The following is a 17,622-nucleotide window of genomic DNA, read 5'->3' on the forward strand; positions in this document are numbered from 1 at the left end:
TCCACTGCTCTCTGATCACCCTTGATTGCATTCCTTTCCCATTTTTTTCCCCACACAGATTAAGTCATATACACATATAAAAACTATTTATACTTAACATTATATTAAGTATTTTCCCATGTAACTAAGCTCTTCAAAGACAATATTTCCTCTAAGGATATAAGCAATGCATTTTCTCTATAGAAGACTTGGAAAATACTGAAAGCAAAAGAAAGTTCCACGTAATCCCGCCATCTACAGATGGACACCTTCAGCGGTAACTGCAGGGGCATATCCTCCCAATTTTTTTCTCATCATATATACATTTTCTTAAAAAAAGAATTGGATTCAAAGCATATATACTTTCTGCTTTTCCCCCATACTAGATCATGAACACTTTCCATGGTTAAATATTCTAATTGTCCATGACACAGATTATCACTTACTTAGCCATTATTGTGATCTTGGGCATTTAGGCTATTTCAATTTTTCTGTTATGAATAATGCTGTGATAAGTTTGAAATAATTAACATGAATTTACTATAAAGAATGACCAACTTTTTTCCACCTCTTTTGAGGAGATATGAGTGAGAGCTAAGGAAATACTAACCATGAGGGCAGCTTAAGGCCAAACTGGGCTACGTGAAGTTTCTTTAAAAAGTCTCATATGCCAGGACTTCCCTGGTGGCACAGCGGTTAAGAATCCACCTGCCAATGCAGGGGACATGGGTTTGATCCCTGGTCCAGGAAGATCCCACATGCCGCGGAGCAACTAAGCCCACGCACCACAACTACTGAGCCTGTGCTCTAGAGCCCGTGAGCCATAATTCCTGAAGCCTGTGAGCCTAGAGCCCGTACTCAGCAACAAGAGAAGCCACCGCAACGAAGAGTAGCCCCCACTCGCTGCAACTAGAGAAAGCCTGCACACGCCAACGAAGACCCAACGCAGCCAAAATTTTTTTTAAAATGTCTCATATGTCTAGAGATGAAGATGAACTGCAGTCCATCTATTGAAATTTATAATTCTGCTTTGTAGTTAAAAGTTGGAGAGGAGGGACTTCCCTGGTGGCACAGTGGTTAGGTTCTACCTGCCAATGCAGGGGACGTGGGTTCGAGCCCTGGTCCAGGAAGATCCCACGTGCCATGGAGCAACTAAGCCTGTGTGCTGCAATTGCTGAGCCTGTGCTCTAGAGCCAGCGAGCCACAACTACTGAACCCCGCATGCCTAGAGCCCATGCTCCGCAACAAAGAGAAGCCACCACAATGAGAAGCCCGCGCACTGCAATGAAGAGTAGCCTCCGCTCACCACAATTAGAGAAAAGCCCGCACACAGCAATGAAGACCCAACGCAGCCAAAAAGAAACAAACAAACAAATTTATATAAAAGAAAAAGTTGCGGGCAAATGACAATGGTCGAAAGCAGCCTAGGTTTTTTTTAAAAGGCTTTTTGTTTTTTTGATAAATTTATTTATTTATTTTTGGCTGCATTGGGTCTTTGTTGCTGTGCACGGGATTCTTGCTGCAGTGGCTTCCCTTGTTGTGGAACACGGGCTCTAGGGTGCACGGACTTCAGTAGTTGCAGCACGTCGGCTCAGCAGTTGTGGCCCCTGGGCTGTAGAGCACAGGCTCAGTAGTTGTGGTGCATGGGCTTAGTTGCTCCGCGGCATGTGGGATCTTCCCAGACCAGGGCTCGAACCCACGTCCCCTGCACTGGCAGGCGGACTCTCAACCACTGAGCCACCAGGGAAGTCCTGAAAGCACGCTAGGTTTTTAAAGGAAAGTTATCACGTAAACATAAGATCTTTATGTGTTGTCTCCCTTATGACAAAATAAAAAAGATAAAAAATCAGGTAATAATATCCTTACCAATCCACAACACCAAGAGGTCTATCTAAATATGCTAGAAACACATTAAAAAGCTCAGAAGTAATAAATAGACATGGAGGCACATTTTTTTTTCAAGTATACAATTTATTTTTATTTACAATACCCTATAAAAATGTAAATTTAGAAACTTTAATTTTTATTAATTAAAACCAAACAAAAAAGATAAAGCACAGAAAAGAAGAAATAATAATCAAGCCTTCACTTGATCGGTTGTGAAGGGAAGGTAGGAAAGGCGCCTAGTGGAAAATGATGGCAGAGGGCAAGCTAGGGAATGTCATGGGGAACAGCTGGTGGAACCTAGGGCCACTGAATGGGAAGAAATGGAGGTGGAGAACAAGGAGAGCTGGATACAACTGAGGACCTTACTGTTGTACATTTATGTGCAAAATGTTAAATCTCATTAAATATCATAACCTGTCCCCCCACTACATTCGAAAAGGCTAGAACAGCAAAATGTGCATCAGGACAGTCATGTGAAATTAATTCAGATTTAATTTTCTTGAGGGCTATAATCACCAGGGATCAAAACCCTTTATCCTGGTTGACTGCTGAATGGCGGAGGGATAAGTGACTAGGGTCACAGCAGGCTTGTCCCTGCTCGCATTCAGACCCAGGCCCCTGGCTGCCTGGGAATGGGACCTGGGTGAGATGAAGCAGCGAGGACGGCAGCTCTGCCCACAGTGTGGAGGAAACTGAAGAGCAGCACAGGCCGGACTTAGCTTCCATGGTTAGGTGTGGAGGTTTCTCCCCATGGCACCAAATAAAAACAGAAAAGAGAGAAGTGAAAGCATGGCTTACTGAAGTAGTCTCAGGAAGACAGACTGAGTGTGCAAAAGCTACACTGTGGAAGCGGGCTCTAGGTTAGGGTCATCTTGGGCAACCTTCCATGCACTCGAGGGGACAGGCTCAAGTACACTGCAGTTGTAGCAGGAAAAAGGCTTAACCGTGTGCTGTTTTCACTGAGGTGGACAGAACCAAAGGAAATACAAGTGGGGAGGAGATAAAGAACTTCTCAGCCTAGAGCTGGGCAGCAGCCAATTAAGAGTTCTGGTTTTATTAAACGTGCTCCATACCCTATATTTATATGAAAACAAGTAGAACCCACCAAATTCATTACAAGAGGGACGAGAATCAGATTAAAAATACATCAACTGGTTTGTGGTTAAAGAAGGGTTGTGTCACCTAAATATTTCTCAATCTAAAATTCATTCTTTAAGCATCCTTTGGAGACCACATAAGTGTGTGTATAGGGGGGTGTGTGCGCTCATATATATAGACTTCTACTTAATTGGCTCTCCTACAGTCATATTAATATGGGGCAATGAAAAAAGATTTCAGTAGGATGAGGGAAGGAATCCTTTGGCAAGCTACAATCTACTCTGAACTGGAGTAGTGGTGGTGGGATAAAGGGAGAGATTATATTTGTGTTTCTAGGGCAAAGAAAATGCAAAATTGAGAAGAATTGGGTAAAAGTAGGACATGCAGAATTGTAACACAGTCGGTAAGAAGAAACCAGCAGAAGTATCACCCAGCCACATTTCACAGACCAGTGGGGAAATACCTGGCATTCAGAGCCAACCCCTGTGAACAGGAATCGGTCCCACAAGACGCTCTGGGGAATAAGCTACCTTCCCTCCCTCATTAAAAACAACACTCCATTGGTGGTGGCAGCAGTGCAGGTGGCAGCCAAAAGGAGGTACAGGACACATGTGGAGATCTTTTATCGTATCCCCTGAACTAGCCTACGGTACAAAGAAAGAGAGAAAGGAAACCTGTATAAATGAGTTAAAACAGAAGTCAGTCATTTGTATCAGAGTTACATCCTTGTATGCACTCTCGTAACAAAACACCTAAGGTATTAGTACCCTTCACATTTATTTAACAATGAGGGTTCTGCTGCATCCAATACAGTCGTTTATATCTCGCAGATATTCATGCATTTGACAGAAATCTTTAATCTCTTCCACCAAATGCAGTTTTATGCCCCCCCAGCCTCCTCAACATAACTTCTAAAGTGCCAACTTCAGTGAGATGTGGAACTCTCCTGTTTCCAACTTACTGCAGTTTTGTCTCCAGCAAGTTCAGTTTCTGTCGGTCAACGTAACGAGAAAACAGGGATACTAGATTTGTGGGTATAGAGACTGGCTTGGCCAGGGCTGCCTGGGGAATCCGCAGAAGTTCTCGGGTTGCCAGGAACATCACCTCCGTCCTGAAAGGGAAAATCAAAAATAACAATATAAGAAAAGAATGAAAAGATTACCTAAAAGAACTTAAAATAAGAGAAGAAACACAGTCTAGACTGACCACTGGTTGCTCTGCGTTGATTCTGAAGTGGGGTCTGAGCCCTGCAGGTCTTCCCCCCGGCTCAGCACGAGGAGGAGCAGTGACAGGCCGAACTGCGAGAGGAGACAGAGGGTGTCACACGGCGCTGCACCCAGTCCTCCTGGACCGCTGCTGCGCGGACCGCAGCGCTAGATGGGCAACGGCGCTGGATCAAAAGAACCCCACTGCTGTGCTGCTCTGTGGAATCGGGCCGAGCCGAGAGGCCGTGTCCTTCTCCTGGCACAGCAGCAACAAGCCCCCCCAAAGGAAGGAGGACGCCCCAGTGTCCAGCGGTCCTCCACACCCCACCCCACCCCGACGGGACAGCCCTCCACACCCCACCCCACCCCGACGGGACAAGACAACTTCTCCTTGCCACGGGCAATGCGGGATTTAGTCCTCCACACCCCACCCCACCCCGACAGGACAAGACAACTTCTCCTTGCCCAGTGTCCAGCAGTCCTCCACACCCCACCCCACCCCGACAGGGCAAGACAACTTCTCCTTGCCATGGGCAATGTGGGATTTAGCTTTTCTCCTGTTCACCAGAACAGAAATGGATTAAAAAGGAGAGTTAAATGAAGACAAATTTTGATACAGAAAATTAAAGTTCATAGAATAAAAGACATTAAATAGAATTTGAATTAAGAAAAATGGTGTTAAGACCTGTGAGAAAACATACAAAGAAAGGTAACTGCGATGATCAGGGAATGAAGAGAAAATTTCCTTAAAAAAGGACACACATATCTGGAAATATAAAGGCTTAGAGAGGATGTTCAAGTCCTAGGTTAAATGTATGAATCACAGCTATAATGGACCATAAAGAGAAGCTGGGGATATTTTGGGATTCCATCCCCTCCTTTCTGAGTTCACCTCATACAGGATAACCTTGCCTTTCCAAAAAAGCTCCCTTCATGTCATTGTCGGAAAAACAACGGGTTACATAACCTTGTCTGACTTCATGCTTTTCTACTGTCTTTATCAAAATTAAAGCTAAGAGACCAAATAACATGGAAGGCACACAACTGATTACCCCAGAACCCCTGTCTTATGCCCCCTGAGGCACCATCACCCTCTCAGCCTCTGAGGTACTCGCGGCCCTTCCGAGCCATGCTTGGCAGGTTTTCAGGTATAAGAAGAAAGAGGCCTTGGGTCTGCTTTTCCCTCTACTGTAACAGACGGCCCTTAGTGAGTGCTCACTGTGTACCAGGCATTATACTGAACCGTTCACGGCTGCTTTCTCTTCTAAGAAACAGGACAACTCTGACACTGACCTCATCACCTCCACATTACAGATCAGGAAAGTGTGGCTCAGCAAAGTGAAATAATGTGTTCAGGGTCCCAGAGCTAGGATGTGGCAGAGAAGGAGTGGAAACCTGCTCTGTCTCAAAGCTCATGTTCTTCTTCTGTATCCAGCTTCCCCTAGGAGTCTCTGGGTCTTTAACCTGATATAGATGAAATATGAAATAGTCTCTTATGACAGAGACCGTTAATTATCTACCTAATACTGTATGCTTTCCTTCTCCTATTAGATCTATTTGTGGTGACAATGGCGTGAACTAAAAGACGTTCTCCAGCCTTCCCTGCAGTTTAGGCATGGCATGTGACTAAGATCTGGCCATTGAGATTAAGTAGAAGTTGGTGGTTAGAGCTCCTGGAAAAGGTCCAAATAAGGAGGACAGACAGCTACTCCACACCTCTTGGCTTTCTAAACACACCTCTCTTCCTGGTGCAAAGTGGAACCTTAAATTCCACAACCATCGTGGACCATTAGAGGTCACAAGCATGGCAGCCACTGCTAAGGATGGCAAAGAAGGGAAACTGAAGAAGCCTGTACCCCTGACACCATGCAGTCACCATACCAGATTTATTCCACATGAGATACAGAATGTTCTATTTTGTTGAAACCACTGTTATTTCTAGTTTTTATCACTATAAGCTTAATGTAAAAGGCTGAAGGAAGCCTTTTTTTTTTTTTTACAATTGCCACAGCAGTCATTATTTTTACTCATAACTCAAATTTAAACGCCTCTCAAAGTTCAGGGACATAAAAGGGCAAGGCCACCTTGTTCTGGAGCACAGCAGTGAGGTGAGGATTGCAGGGTGCCGGTGCAGCTGCACTCTGAGGTAGGTTCATTAGCTGTTGCAGAAGGCTGGTGACAGTCGCTGATGGAAGATGATAGAGGAGAAGAGAGAAGGGACTCAATAAGCATGGTAGCACCTACCAAAAAAAAAAAAAAAAGGCATCACATCTCGGCAACTGTTACTTCAGTCACACCCCATCAGTGGGCACGGATGGAAGGATGCTCAATTGTATATTCAACTTCCCGAGGCAAGATTTAACCAGAAAGGGCTGACAAGCCTAGCAGATACTACCAGCATCTTAACAGCGGATTCTATGGTAGCTACTGAGAACTTTTTCAACTCAACTTGTAAAGGAAACAGCATTACTTGTGTGAACCAAGGGTGTAAACATCCCTTCTCAAATCCATAGCAAGATTCACGATAAAACATCAGTATTCCCTCCACAAATATTTAGATGCTTTAACACATTTAGATGTGTTCCAGGCATGTGAGGTAAAAACAAATAGTAAACAGGACAGACCCTCAGGGGTCTAAGGCATAGAGGAGAAGCCATGAGTAAACTGGCAACTTTAATGCATTGTGAGAGGGACTCTAACACAGGTAAAATTCTCAGTGCTACAGAGTTATCGAGAAGTATTTTCAGAGTTAACTGTACCTTGTTTTATCTTTTTATAAAAGCTGAATGAGGAAATGATTAATCAATTTTTATAGATTATTAGAGAAGCTAAGTGATCAGAAACTCAGTGTTCGCTTACAAAGCTAGGAGCTGGAACCAGACTCCAAGGCTGCAGGATTCCAGCCTGCTGGTCCACTCATTCCGTTTTGCCTTAAGGCCCGGACTGGGAAGTTAAAATACAGAGCTACTGGTATAACTAGGTTATGACACTTGAAAGGAAATTGAGGGTGCTTCCAGCACTCAATGCCCATGGCATAAAAAGTGATGGCTGGTTCTACTTTAAACAGCATCCAAGGATGCAGAAAACTCCTTTTCATGATCTACTACTCTAAATAAACAGAGCTTTAAAAATGAAACCATTCTTAAACATACACAAAAGTACAAAGACCAGTATAGTGAAGTGCACATACCCATAACCTAACTTCAACAACAATTCAATCAACAACAGGTTGCCAACCTTATTAAATCTATATTTAAGATATAGATTCCCATATAAGATCATTCCATCCATAAATACTTCAATTGGCATCGCTAACAAAATCTCTCACAATATTATCACACCTAACAAAGTTTAATTCCTTAATTATCATCCAATATTTATTCCAAATTCAGTCTGTCCAACTGTCTCGAAAATGTCTTTTAACAGCTGATTTATTCTTTTTTTTTTTTTTTAAATGCCATCAGTTAATATAGTCCAACACAGCAAAGGCTTTCCTCAATGCTTTGGCCAGTATGGTACATGCCCATCCTAGCTTGATGGACATTCAGTCTAGGACCAGCAATGTGAATTATTATTTTTATTTTTAAAATATTTATCTATTTGGTTGCGCTGGGTCTTAGTTACAGCATGCGGGATGGTTAGCTGCGGCATGCGAACTCTTAGTTGCAGCATGTGGGACCTAGTTCCCTGACCAGAGATCGAACCCAGGCTCCCTGCATTGGGAGAGTGGAGTCTTAACCACTGGACCATCAGGGAAGTCCCAGTAGCTGATTTATTTTAATCATGATTCAAATAAATCCACACATTGCATTCGGCTGGTAAGGCTTTTAAAATCTGTTAATAGCTCCTTTGTCACCGTCCATCTCCTTTTCTCATGCCATTTATTTGTTGAAGAAACTGGGTCATTTGTCCCATAGTTTGGATCTGGCTAATTGCACCCCTGTGGTGTCACTTAACAGGTTTCACCATCCTCTGTTTTTTCCCATAAAAACTGATAATTAGAGGTTCGATTCAGTTCAAGTTCAATGGAGGGGTCAGGGTGGTGCATGGCAAGAAAACTTCATGGAGAGAGCTGTGTGTTTTCTACTGCATCACATCAAGATGCACATAGTGTCCGGTTGTCCCCGTTAGTGGTGTTAACAGTCAACACTGGGGGACTTCCCTGGTGGCACAGTGGTTGAGAATCCACCTGCCAATGCAGGGGACACGGGTTCGAGTCCTGGTCCAGGAAGATCCCACGTGAGGCGGAGCAGCTAAGCCCGTGCGCCACAACTACTGAGCCTGCGCTCTAGCGCCCGCGAGCCACAACTACTGAGCCCACGTGCCACAACTACTGAAGCCCACGTGCCTAGAGCCCGTGCTTCGCGACAAGAGAAGCCACTGCGATGGGAAGCCCGTGCACCGCAATGAAGAGTAGCCCCCACTCGCTGCAACTAGAGAAAGCCCGCACGCAGCAATGAAGACCCAACGCAGCCATAAATAAATACATACATACATAAATAAAACCAAAATATTAGTGGGTTCAGGTGTCGCCTGCCTGCTCCAACCACCGTAAAGGTCTCCATCCACCTTTTACCTAATGCTTTTGTAGCACCAGTAATGGTTGCTGCCTGGATTGATTGCTTTTCCATTAGGAGCTGTAAAACTGCAATTTTCTAATTTTATCATTTCTTTTGAATTTATTAGCTGATATACCTTCTATAAAGAAGAACTTTTCTATTATCACTCTCTGGTCACCATGACATTTGGTTGTAATGCGGCAGGATAAATGCTTCTTTTCCTTTATTTACCACTTTTCAGAATAATGAGTTGATAGCCTAGCAATCTCTGAAGGTGACTAGTGTATTTTTTTCATACCATTATGAACTCATTAAATTAAATATATTTGATTTACTTCAATCCACTCCTGTAGTTTTTCTTTCTGATGCAAATGATCCCATTTTGGCCACAAGGAGGCCCCTTTAAATTGGTCTGTGCATCTTTCACACAGGACCCTAGTCATCTTTTAGCCTCCATGCTTTCTGATACAATATATTCCAGAATTGTCTCGTACATTTTATGCCTCAGGACCTGGAACACGCTATTACGTCAAAAAAACGGTGTTTAGAAATGTGGTCTATTACTCTTTAACGCATACAGGTAAAATCTTAGCCTCCACACTTAACCAAGTTTTCCTCACTGGCAGATAAGCTCTACCAAAGCAGGCATCTTTGGATTCCTAACTCTCAGCACCTCGAACTAGGTGCTATATTTCTAGGACCTAAATGTGCCTGGTACATAGAAGTATTCAATAAGTATTTGCTGAATGAAGAAATTCTTTCAATCCTATTATCATTTCAGAAGGAATAATTTTCATATCTTTCAGGTTCACGCTCATAAATTCTATTATTCTGAATCTCACATTGAGTAATACTAGCCCTTTGTACTAACCTTACCAATTCCTTGTTTTGAAATTCTAAGACTATTTTAAATTGTGCTAATCTTTCAAGTATTATGACACGCATAAGCAGAGAGCAATTCTTACCAAGAGTTAACTTATCAACTTGATAATCATGTTTCAAATTCCAGCCCAGTTTAGGTTAGATACAATTATTTAAAAGCACTGGCCCAATTCCTGTGGGACACCATTCAACTAAGTCTACAGGTCAATGTTAGCTACTAATAACAGCCCAATGAATGATACTTTATATCCAACAAAGTAACCAAGATCATAAGTTGCAAATTTAGTGAGCATCAGATTCAGCTGGGGATGTTGTTATAAACCCAGAAGCCCTGATCGTCTCTCTGTAAATTCTGATTCAGCAAGATTGGCGTAGGGCTGAATTATCTGCTTCCCAAGCAATTCTGATACAGACCACAGCTTTTACAACTACTTCAAATAAGACAGAATTACTGCTTTCCTCCTGTTTAGGAACATGGGCTGTTGGATAAAAAGTGACATTAAAAATACAGGCCTGGAGTAAAGTTTTTGCCTTAAATAATCATATCACTCTGCCAAAGATAAAAGAATACAAAAGGGAAAAGGAGACAAAAAGAAATCTGGATTCTAGAAATCTTTTCAACTATGAAGACCCAAAGGAAAGATGTCCCACACATGGCGGATCACCTCATCTTGTGCATCCTTCTTGATAAGGAAAGGGAGGTTCCTGGCTGTTGTCATGAGAATGTCAGCTGCTTGCTCTGTGGAGAGGAAAGGAAGAATACGGGCAACCATTCTCTTCCCTTTTCTGATGCACATGATCTGTACAAAGTGGTCATCACTGGGCCTGCAGGGAAAGAAGAATGCTAACTTAGGCCAGCAAGAATAATGTAAAAAATCCCTTTTTTCCTCTTACATGTTACTGAGTGAACACACTGCATTTATTTTCACTCTACAATTATCTGTACTACAAAATAGAATTACTTCTCCAACTCTCAACCAAATAATAAAAAGTAATTCTTCGGGGCTTCCCTGATGGCGCAGTGGTTAAGAAGCCGCCTGACAATGCAGGGGACATGGGCTCGAGCCCTGCTCCGGGAAGATCCTACATGCCACGGAGTAACTGAGCCCGCGCGTCACAACTACTGAAGCCCGCACGCCTAGAGCCCATGCTCTGCAACAAGAGAAGCCACCGCAATGAGAAGCCTGCGCACTGCAACAAAGAGTAGCCCTGCTCGCTGCAACTAGAGAAAGCCCACATGCAGCAACGAAGACCCAAATGCAGCCAAAACTAAATAAATAAAGAAGCTACTGTGGAGTTTTGGTATAGTCTCAAAGAATAATAAAAAAAAAAAGTAATTCTTCGTTTCATAAATACTGAAAATCATCATTTCAAAAACTGTTATGTTAAAGAATTGATCAAACTATTTGCATTAATTTCCTTTATTAACTTTTAAGTAACTATACAAACGACATGGGTAAAACAGCAAAATCTGAAAATATATATAAGAAAAAAGGAATAAAATATTCATAATCTCAGAGATAATTTATTAGTGTTATCATTTTGAAGACATTTTTGCTGTCTATTGTATATTTTTATCTTTCATTTAAAAGAAAGGGTCCATGTAATTTATATGGCTTTGTTACTTGACTTTTTTCACTCAACAACTTCTTGTGAACACTCTTCTACGGCAATAAATAATACTTTAACTACATACATTTTAATGGCTGCATAACAGTCAAATCTATGGATAAACCCAAACTTATTCAACCAGTTCCCTGTCAGCCCGACTCCAGAAAAGGTGTGCCGAAAAGAAGGTCCTTTTTTGAAGTTCTGTTTTGCGTGTGTCCTGGCTTAGAAGAATCATCAATTCTCTTGAATGGGCAAAGAGAAAGGGAGTGATTAGGAGACACAGTCCTCTTGCATTCATCAAATAAATATTGTGATTTATAGAACATTTACCATTAGCAAGATTCTGTTCCAGATACTGGGTTGGAGAGAGATGAGAGAGATATAGAGAAGTTATATTAAGGAGCTTAGTCTCCACTGGAAAACCAACTGGTTTCCATAGCAAATAAGTATTGTATGGAAATCCCAAGGAAGTGTAAGTGTTATAATACTTTCCCTCCTAGTAGGAAAGAAAATACATAAAGATCACAACGTTGAACATTAGTAAGCATAAACCAGATACAATCTGTAAGCTCAACAACACAAGCTAAATAATGCTCCCCACTGTATCTCCAGTGCCCAGCACAGTTCCTAGCAGATACCTGAATAGGTACTTGCTGAAAAAATGAATTCAGGATAAACAGATTTTTTTCCTGGCTGGAAAGAATTATGAAATATTTTACATGAAGTGGCATTTGAGGCCAAAAGGAAAGACTTTGAGCTTACTGAGATGGTAAGGAAGGATATCCAAAGGGTAGAACGTATAAAGTTCAATGTAGCAGAGGAAGGAGTCTAGCTAGTCTATGTTTTTACCAAAGTACACTACTCTTACCTCTCCTGTCCAGGCAATTTCCCCCTTAAGTTGTCATACATGCTACAAATTTTGTGCTTTCTTTCATCCATCAGGGCAGGTCGCTCTTCTTCCAGACTTAGGAGGTAACGCCTTTCATAATCCTCCACATCAAGGAGTAAACTATAGGTCTAAGTGAGAGACAAAGCAGGCCTCAGCAAGCTCAGAGTATTAGATAAACAACTTCACAGTTTAGGAATACCAGATAAAGACAAAAGAGTGAGAGCGCATTGTAATAAGATTGAGAGGGAAAAAGTGCTCTTTTAAACCCAGAAAAACATAGTGCAATAACTTAAAAAATTCTTTGAACATCATTCCCTGTACCTCCTTGACCTCTAATCCAGAAGGCAGACAGTGAAATGATTACACACTTTCCAAATTCTCCAGCAGCGGCAACAGCACTGTAAGATAAACAACGTGTACCACTGCTCCAAGTAATGCCTTATGTTAATAAAAACGGTCACAGCTAATTTTACTACTGGGTGCCAGGCATATTGCTCTAAACACTTTGCAAGTACTCATTTACTGAATACTAACTCACCACAGCCCAGTGAGAAACAGACTCTTATAGCTTTCATTTTTAAAGATAAAGAAACTGAGGACAGCATAGAAAGGTTAAATAACTTGCCTCAAGTCACAGCTCTGAGAAATGGAAAAGACATGACTTGTAGACTGTTCCCAGGGTCTGTGCTCCTAACCCCTATGCTCTATGCCTTGCAATATGGATTTATGCTTTAACACAAACTGCTTATATATTACCTGATCGTCCTTAGAACCCAGGACAGTGCCCAGCACCCAGAGAATGTCCAATAAATATATGTGAGCTGACTGAATAGACCTGAATTAATTCATAGGCAGAACAGTGTAATTTTTATTCTCATTTTCTTAGGAAGATGACCTGCCCCAAAACATTCACAGTTGTTAACTGAACAAGCCTGGACAAAAAACCCAGGACTTCCAATTGCAGTGTTCTTTTCATGAGACCATAGGTGAGGTATGCCACATTCCTTTCTAGCGTGCCCTGCACACAATAGGCACTTTACACAAATATATCCATTAATTAAAATCATGGCACACTAACTGATTGTTTACTTTCCCACTGTTGAGTACACATACATTTAATAGTTCCTCATTTGAAACTAACTACAGTAACAAATTCTAAAACTTACCTTCTCAATTATGACAAGGGTTTTTCGTCTTTTGTCCCGAACCTGTTTTTCTTTTGTCTCCTAGAAAGAGACAAGACTCCTCAATGTGAACTCTTTACCCATGTTAAAAATAACTTACTGGCACATAGGTAATTCCATTTGTAACAATACTTTGAGAATACTGACTCTTTGAAAGTTAATACTCTAAAACAAAACTAATGTGGACAAAGGTCATAGAGTTGACTGAATCAACCCACACATAAACTGAACACACAGATAGGCAAGAGGTAGTTGCACAATGCAGTGGAAGATGAGGATATCATAGGAAAATCTTAAAACAGAGAAAATCATAGTTTTAAAAACTGGAGTCAATAGCTGATGCTGCCTGCAGCCAGACTGACCTAGTTCAAAGGCTCCTGCCACCCTGGTCCCGCCTGGCTGCCTTAGGATTCCAATCCACTGACCCCCAAAGAAGTGGTGATGACCCAGACTTTTTTAAACACACAATTCTACAGACACTTACATCATCCTCACTCCGAGATGTCACAACAGCATCAATCATTTTTCGGGGATTATTCACACTAGAGACAGTAAGCTTTCCCAAAGAGCCCTCAAACTGCACTGCAGGGACAAAAAATTTCCAACAAATAAAAACTCAGAAATGCAGGCAGACAGCTTTCAAAGAAGATCTTTATATTCTCTATTCTTTACACAGAGCCTAACAATTTACTACAAAAATCTATGTATTATCTAAAGCAATCTCTTATCAACATCTATCCTTTCCCATTTTTTGGGTTGTAATAATAAATAAAACTCTGAAGTATTTCCCCCTTATCTATTTTATGGATACTAGAAATTATAACAGGTTTTAAAAAGTCATGGAATCTCAAGTAGAAAAGGATCTAAAAGGCCATCTGTCAAACCATTCACTCCATGCTTGAATAAGGCTGACCTGTGCATTTGTCAAGGACAATGATACTTTACACATCAGTTTCAAACATCTCTATCCAATCATCTTTACAGTTATTTTTATTCTATCCTATCAGCAGCACCACATCTCTCCATTATGGCTGTGGGGATAAGGACCTCACCTGGCTTATAGGCGTGCTCCAGTTTGGCCACCTGAGGGGTAATGAGCTTGGTGCGCTCCTTTTTTGGGCCATCACCTTGCACTTCTTCAGCAGCTGACAGTTTCTCCAGTTTTTCAAAATAATTCTACCACATGAGAAGATGATTTCAGTTGCAACAAGCACAGAATATGGTCTCTCTTTATCATGAAATAATTAACTTATACTAGTGGTAACAACACTACTTGTACTCTGTAAATATATTGATCTTTAATTTTTGTTAGATTGCTATGAATTTACTTTATAAAAAATCCCAGCCTTCAAAATAATCATCAATGGAAATATCTTTAAAGTTAGACTGCCAATATTCTTCATTGAAAGAACCAGATTATTGATGCCGAAAAGATTTGAAAATATTGGTCTGAGAGCCTCCGTAGGTAAGAAATAAAAGGCATATATGCAAACCTTTGAGTGAATAGTGGGACAGGTTCTTCAGCTTGAAAAGAGGACAGAATTTGCTTAGTCAATTCTTATCCACTTGAAGACTACCTCAAAAGAAAATTCTATCAATATTTAATTCTACCAATATTTAAATGAGTACCTTCACCAGGGTAAGGGACTAAACTATTATCCTCAAAACTAGCACACAGTACTTACCTGGTAATAAAAATCATCCAGGTAGGGATCAGTGCTTTGCAGCTGCACCATCTGGATTTTAGAGACCCAATCCTTTTCTCGCTGCAACATGAGATTGGCATATGGATCCTTTCGGAGATGATCCTGATGACTGCTCCGGTGACTTCCTCTATCTCCTGCACCATTGAGATTCCGATGCTGACTGAAAAAGAAATACATGCCACATTCACTCCAAGCGGATACATGAATTATGCCTTGTAACAGCACTGCAGTAAACCAGGCCAATTGAAAAAAAGGTTCCTCTTTGCTTCTGTTAAAAGAGGAGTGAAAAAGAATCGAATCTTAACAGAATTTGAAAGGAAAGAGCTGTGCAACACATAATTAAGGAGATAAAACTAAGATCCAAGTGCCTTACCATAAGCTAAGCACTTTCACCTATGGACTTTTGTATAAGCCCCACAATAACCCTATGAGGTAACAAGGTGGATTTATTTTCTCCACTTAAGACAACAAGCCGAGGCCAAACGAGATCAAGTAGCTAGCCTAAAGCAGGATGCCAGGCAGCAGAGTGAGAGATTGTGAACACATGCCAATTTGACCCCAAGTCTATATACTTTTAAAAAAACTTGATGAAAATCATGACATACTTCAAACATATAGAAAAGCCCAGCAAATACTATTAAAAAAAAATCCATTTACTCACCATCTAGACTTAATGAAAAAAAAATTGTTTGGTCAAATTTGCTTCAGACTTTTAAAAAGTAATATTAAAGTAATACAGTGTGACATTTACAGTTGAAGGCCCACCTATACCCCGCAGATCACGGTTTCCACCTTCCCTTCCTTCCTATAGGAACCACTATCCTGACTTTGTTATGCAACCTCCATGAAATGTTTTCATACTTTTATTACTTGTACATCTACCTTTAAATATTATACAGTGTTATTCCATTTTACATAACTGGTACTAGGCATACAGTTCTGCTCCTTGTTTCTTATTCAACATTATGCCTTTCATATTTATCCATGTTGATGATAACATACACAGGCATATACTGAAAAGCAGAACTGCTAGGATGCAGCGTATCCACATTATCAATCTTCTTATTTATTGCCAAATTCTCCCTCAAAAGGCTGTGCATGCCACTCCTGCCAACAATGACAGTTGAGACACTTCACGTTTTGCCTGAGGATATAAAATGGTTATCTAATTTGCATTCTTCTGATTACAAGTGAATCTGAAAAATCTTTTCACTTTTATGAGCCATATAGGTTTCCTCTATTGAAAATTACATGTTTGTGTTTGATGCCTTTTGTTACACAGAAGTTTAATATATTTTTGAAATTTTATTAAAATACTTTTAAACTGCTTTATTAAGTGATAACTGATATACAAAGAACTGCACATATTTAATGTGTACAAACTGGTAAGTTTGGACATATGCAAACATTTGTGTTATCATCACCATAAACAAAGCAATGGACATATCCAACACCTACTCCTTGTGTCCCTTTCTTTCTCTTTTTTTGGTGGTGGTAAGAACACTTAACATGAGATCTACACTCTTAAATTCTGAAGTACATAATACCATAATGTTAACTGCAGGCACAAGAAGTTTCATATTTTAACAGTCTAATGTATTAATCTTTTCCTTTATGGTTTGTACTTTTTGTGTCTTAAGAGTCCATATTGGTTTTTTTCCCCCTGAAAAAAATATTCTGGAATTTTTTTGAAAGAAAAAATAAATTACACACAAAGAACCATAAAATGAAAGGTTGAAAAAACCCCTCAAAATTATGTTTAATTCTCTTATTTTATATATAAGAATGGTGATAGAATGTAAGCTCCATGAAGGCGAGGGTTTGATATGTCTTGTTCTTCTTTCAATCCCCAAAACTGACTACAGTGCCTGGTACACAGCTGAGGTCACATATATAAATATATATTTGAATGAGGATTAAACAGAGGCAAAGATAAAGAGTGACTGTTGGCTTTATGTAAGACCCAAATGTAATGCTAGAGACTATATTCAAGATTATGTCTGAGCTGAGATGGTCAACAAAAGGTAGTTAAAAGTATGGTAAGAACTTGGTAAGCAGTGAATATAAAATGTTGATTCCGCACCCCCCAGATCTAAATTGTACTTCAGAATTATAGTAACTTGGAAATAAGTTGATAAGCTCTTGTCATTTAAAGCTTGTGCATTGGTATGCAGGCAGGTATTAAATCTAATAACATAATTTAAAGTTCAGGGCTCTGGTTTTTGGAAGGTGGAAACGGATGGAGGACACTCCCTCTTGTGAGAGCACCGGAATCACAACTAACTGCTGAACAATCATCAACAGGAAGACACTGGAACTCACCAAAAAAGATACCCCGTGTCCAAAGACAAAGGAGAAGCTGCAGTGAGACGGTAGGAGGGGTGCAATCGCAATAAAATCAAATCCCACAACTGCTGGGTGGCTGACTCACAAACTGGAGAACACTTATACCACAGAAGTCCACCCACTGGAGTGAAGGTTCTGAGCCCCACGTCAGGCTTCCCAAACTGGGGGTCTGGCAACGGCAAGGGGAATTCCCAGACAATCAGACTTGGAAGGGTAGCGGGATTTGATTGCAGGACTTCAACAGGACTGGGGGAAATAGAGACTCCACTCTTGGAG

The 17,622-nt window shown here is 40.8% G+C and overlaps 1 protein-coding gene across 1 annotated transcript in view; it reads right to left on the reverse strand.

Moving 5' to 3' along the window:
- Positions 1-1,929: 1,929 nt before the first annotated feature.
- The window catches only part of PATL1 (PAT1 homolog 1, processing body mRNA decay factor), a 37,172-nt gene continuing 21,479 nt past the window's right edge, over positions 1,930-17,622 (reverse strand). The window contains exons 10-19 of the mRNA XM_060018964.1: positions 14,980-15,160; positions 14,347-14,470; positions 13,779-13,876; positions 13,277-13,336; positions 12,090-12,238; positions 10,276-10,435; positions 6,254-6,409; positions 4,171-4,262; positions 3,926-4,075; positions 1,930-3,608 (exon numbers count right to left, since the gene is read on the reverse strand). Coding sequence (XP_059874947.1) covers positions 3,587-3,608; positions 3,926-4,075; positions 4,171-4,262; positions 6,254-6,409; positions 10,276-10,435; positions 12,090-12,238; positions 13,277-13,336; positions 13,779-13,876; positions 14,347-14,470; positions 14,980-15,160 — 1,192 coding nt within the window. The 3' untranslated portion in view covers positions 1,930-3,586. The remainder of the gene's footprint in view (positions 3,609-3,925; positions 4,076-4,170; positions 4,263-6,253; positions 6,410-10,275; positions 10,436-12,089; positions 12,239-13,276; positions 13,337-13,778; positions 13,877-14,346; positions 14,471-14,979; positions 15,161-17,622) is intronic.

The sequence above is a fragment of the Delphinus delphis genome, chromosome 8 (genome assembly GCF_949987515.2).
Source record: "Delphinus delphis chromosome 8, mDelDel1.2, whole genome shotgun sequence".
Lineage (NCBI taxonomy): Eukaryota > Metazoa > Chordata > Mammalia > Artiodactyla > Delphinidae > Delphinus > Delphinus delphis.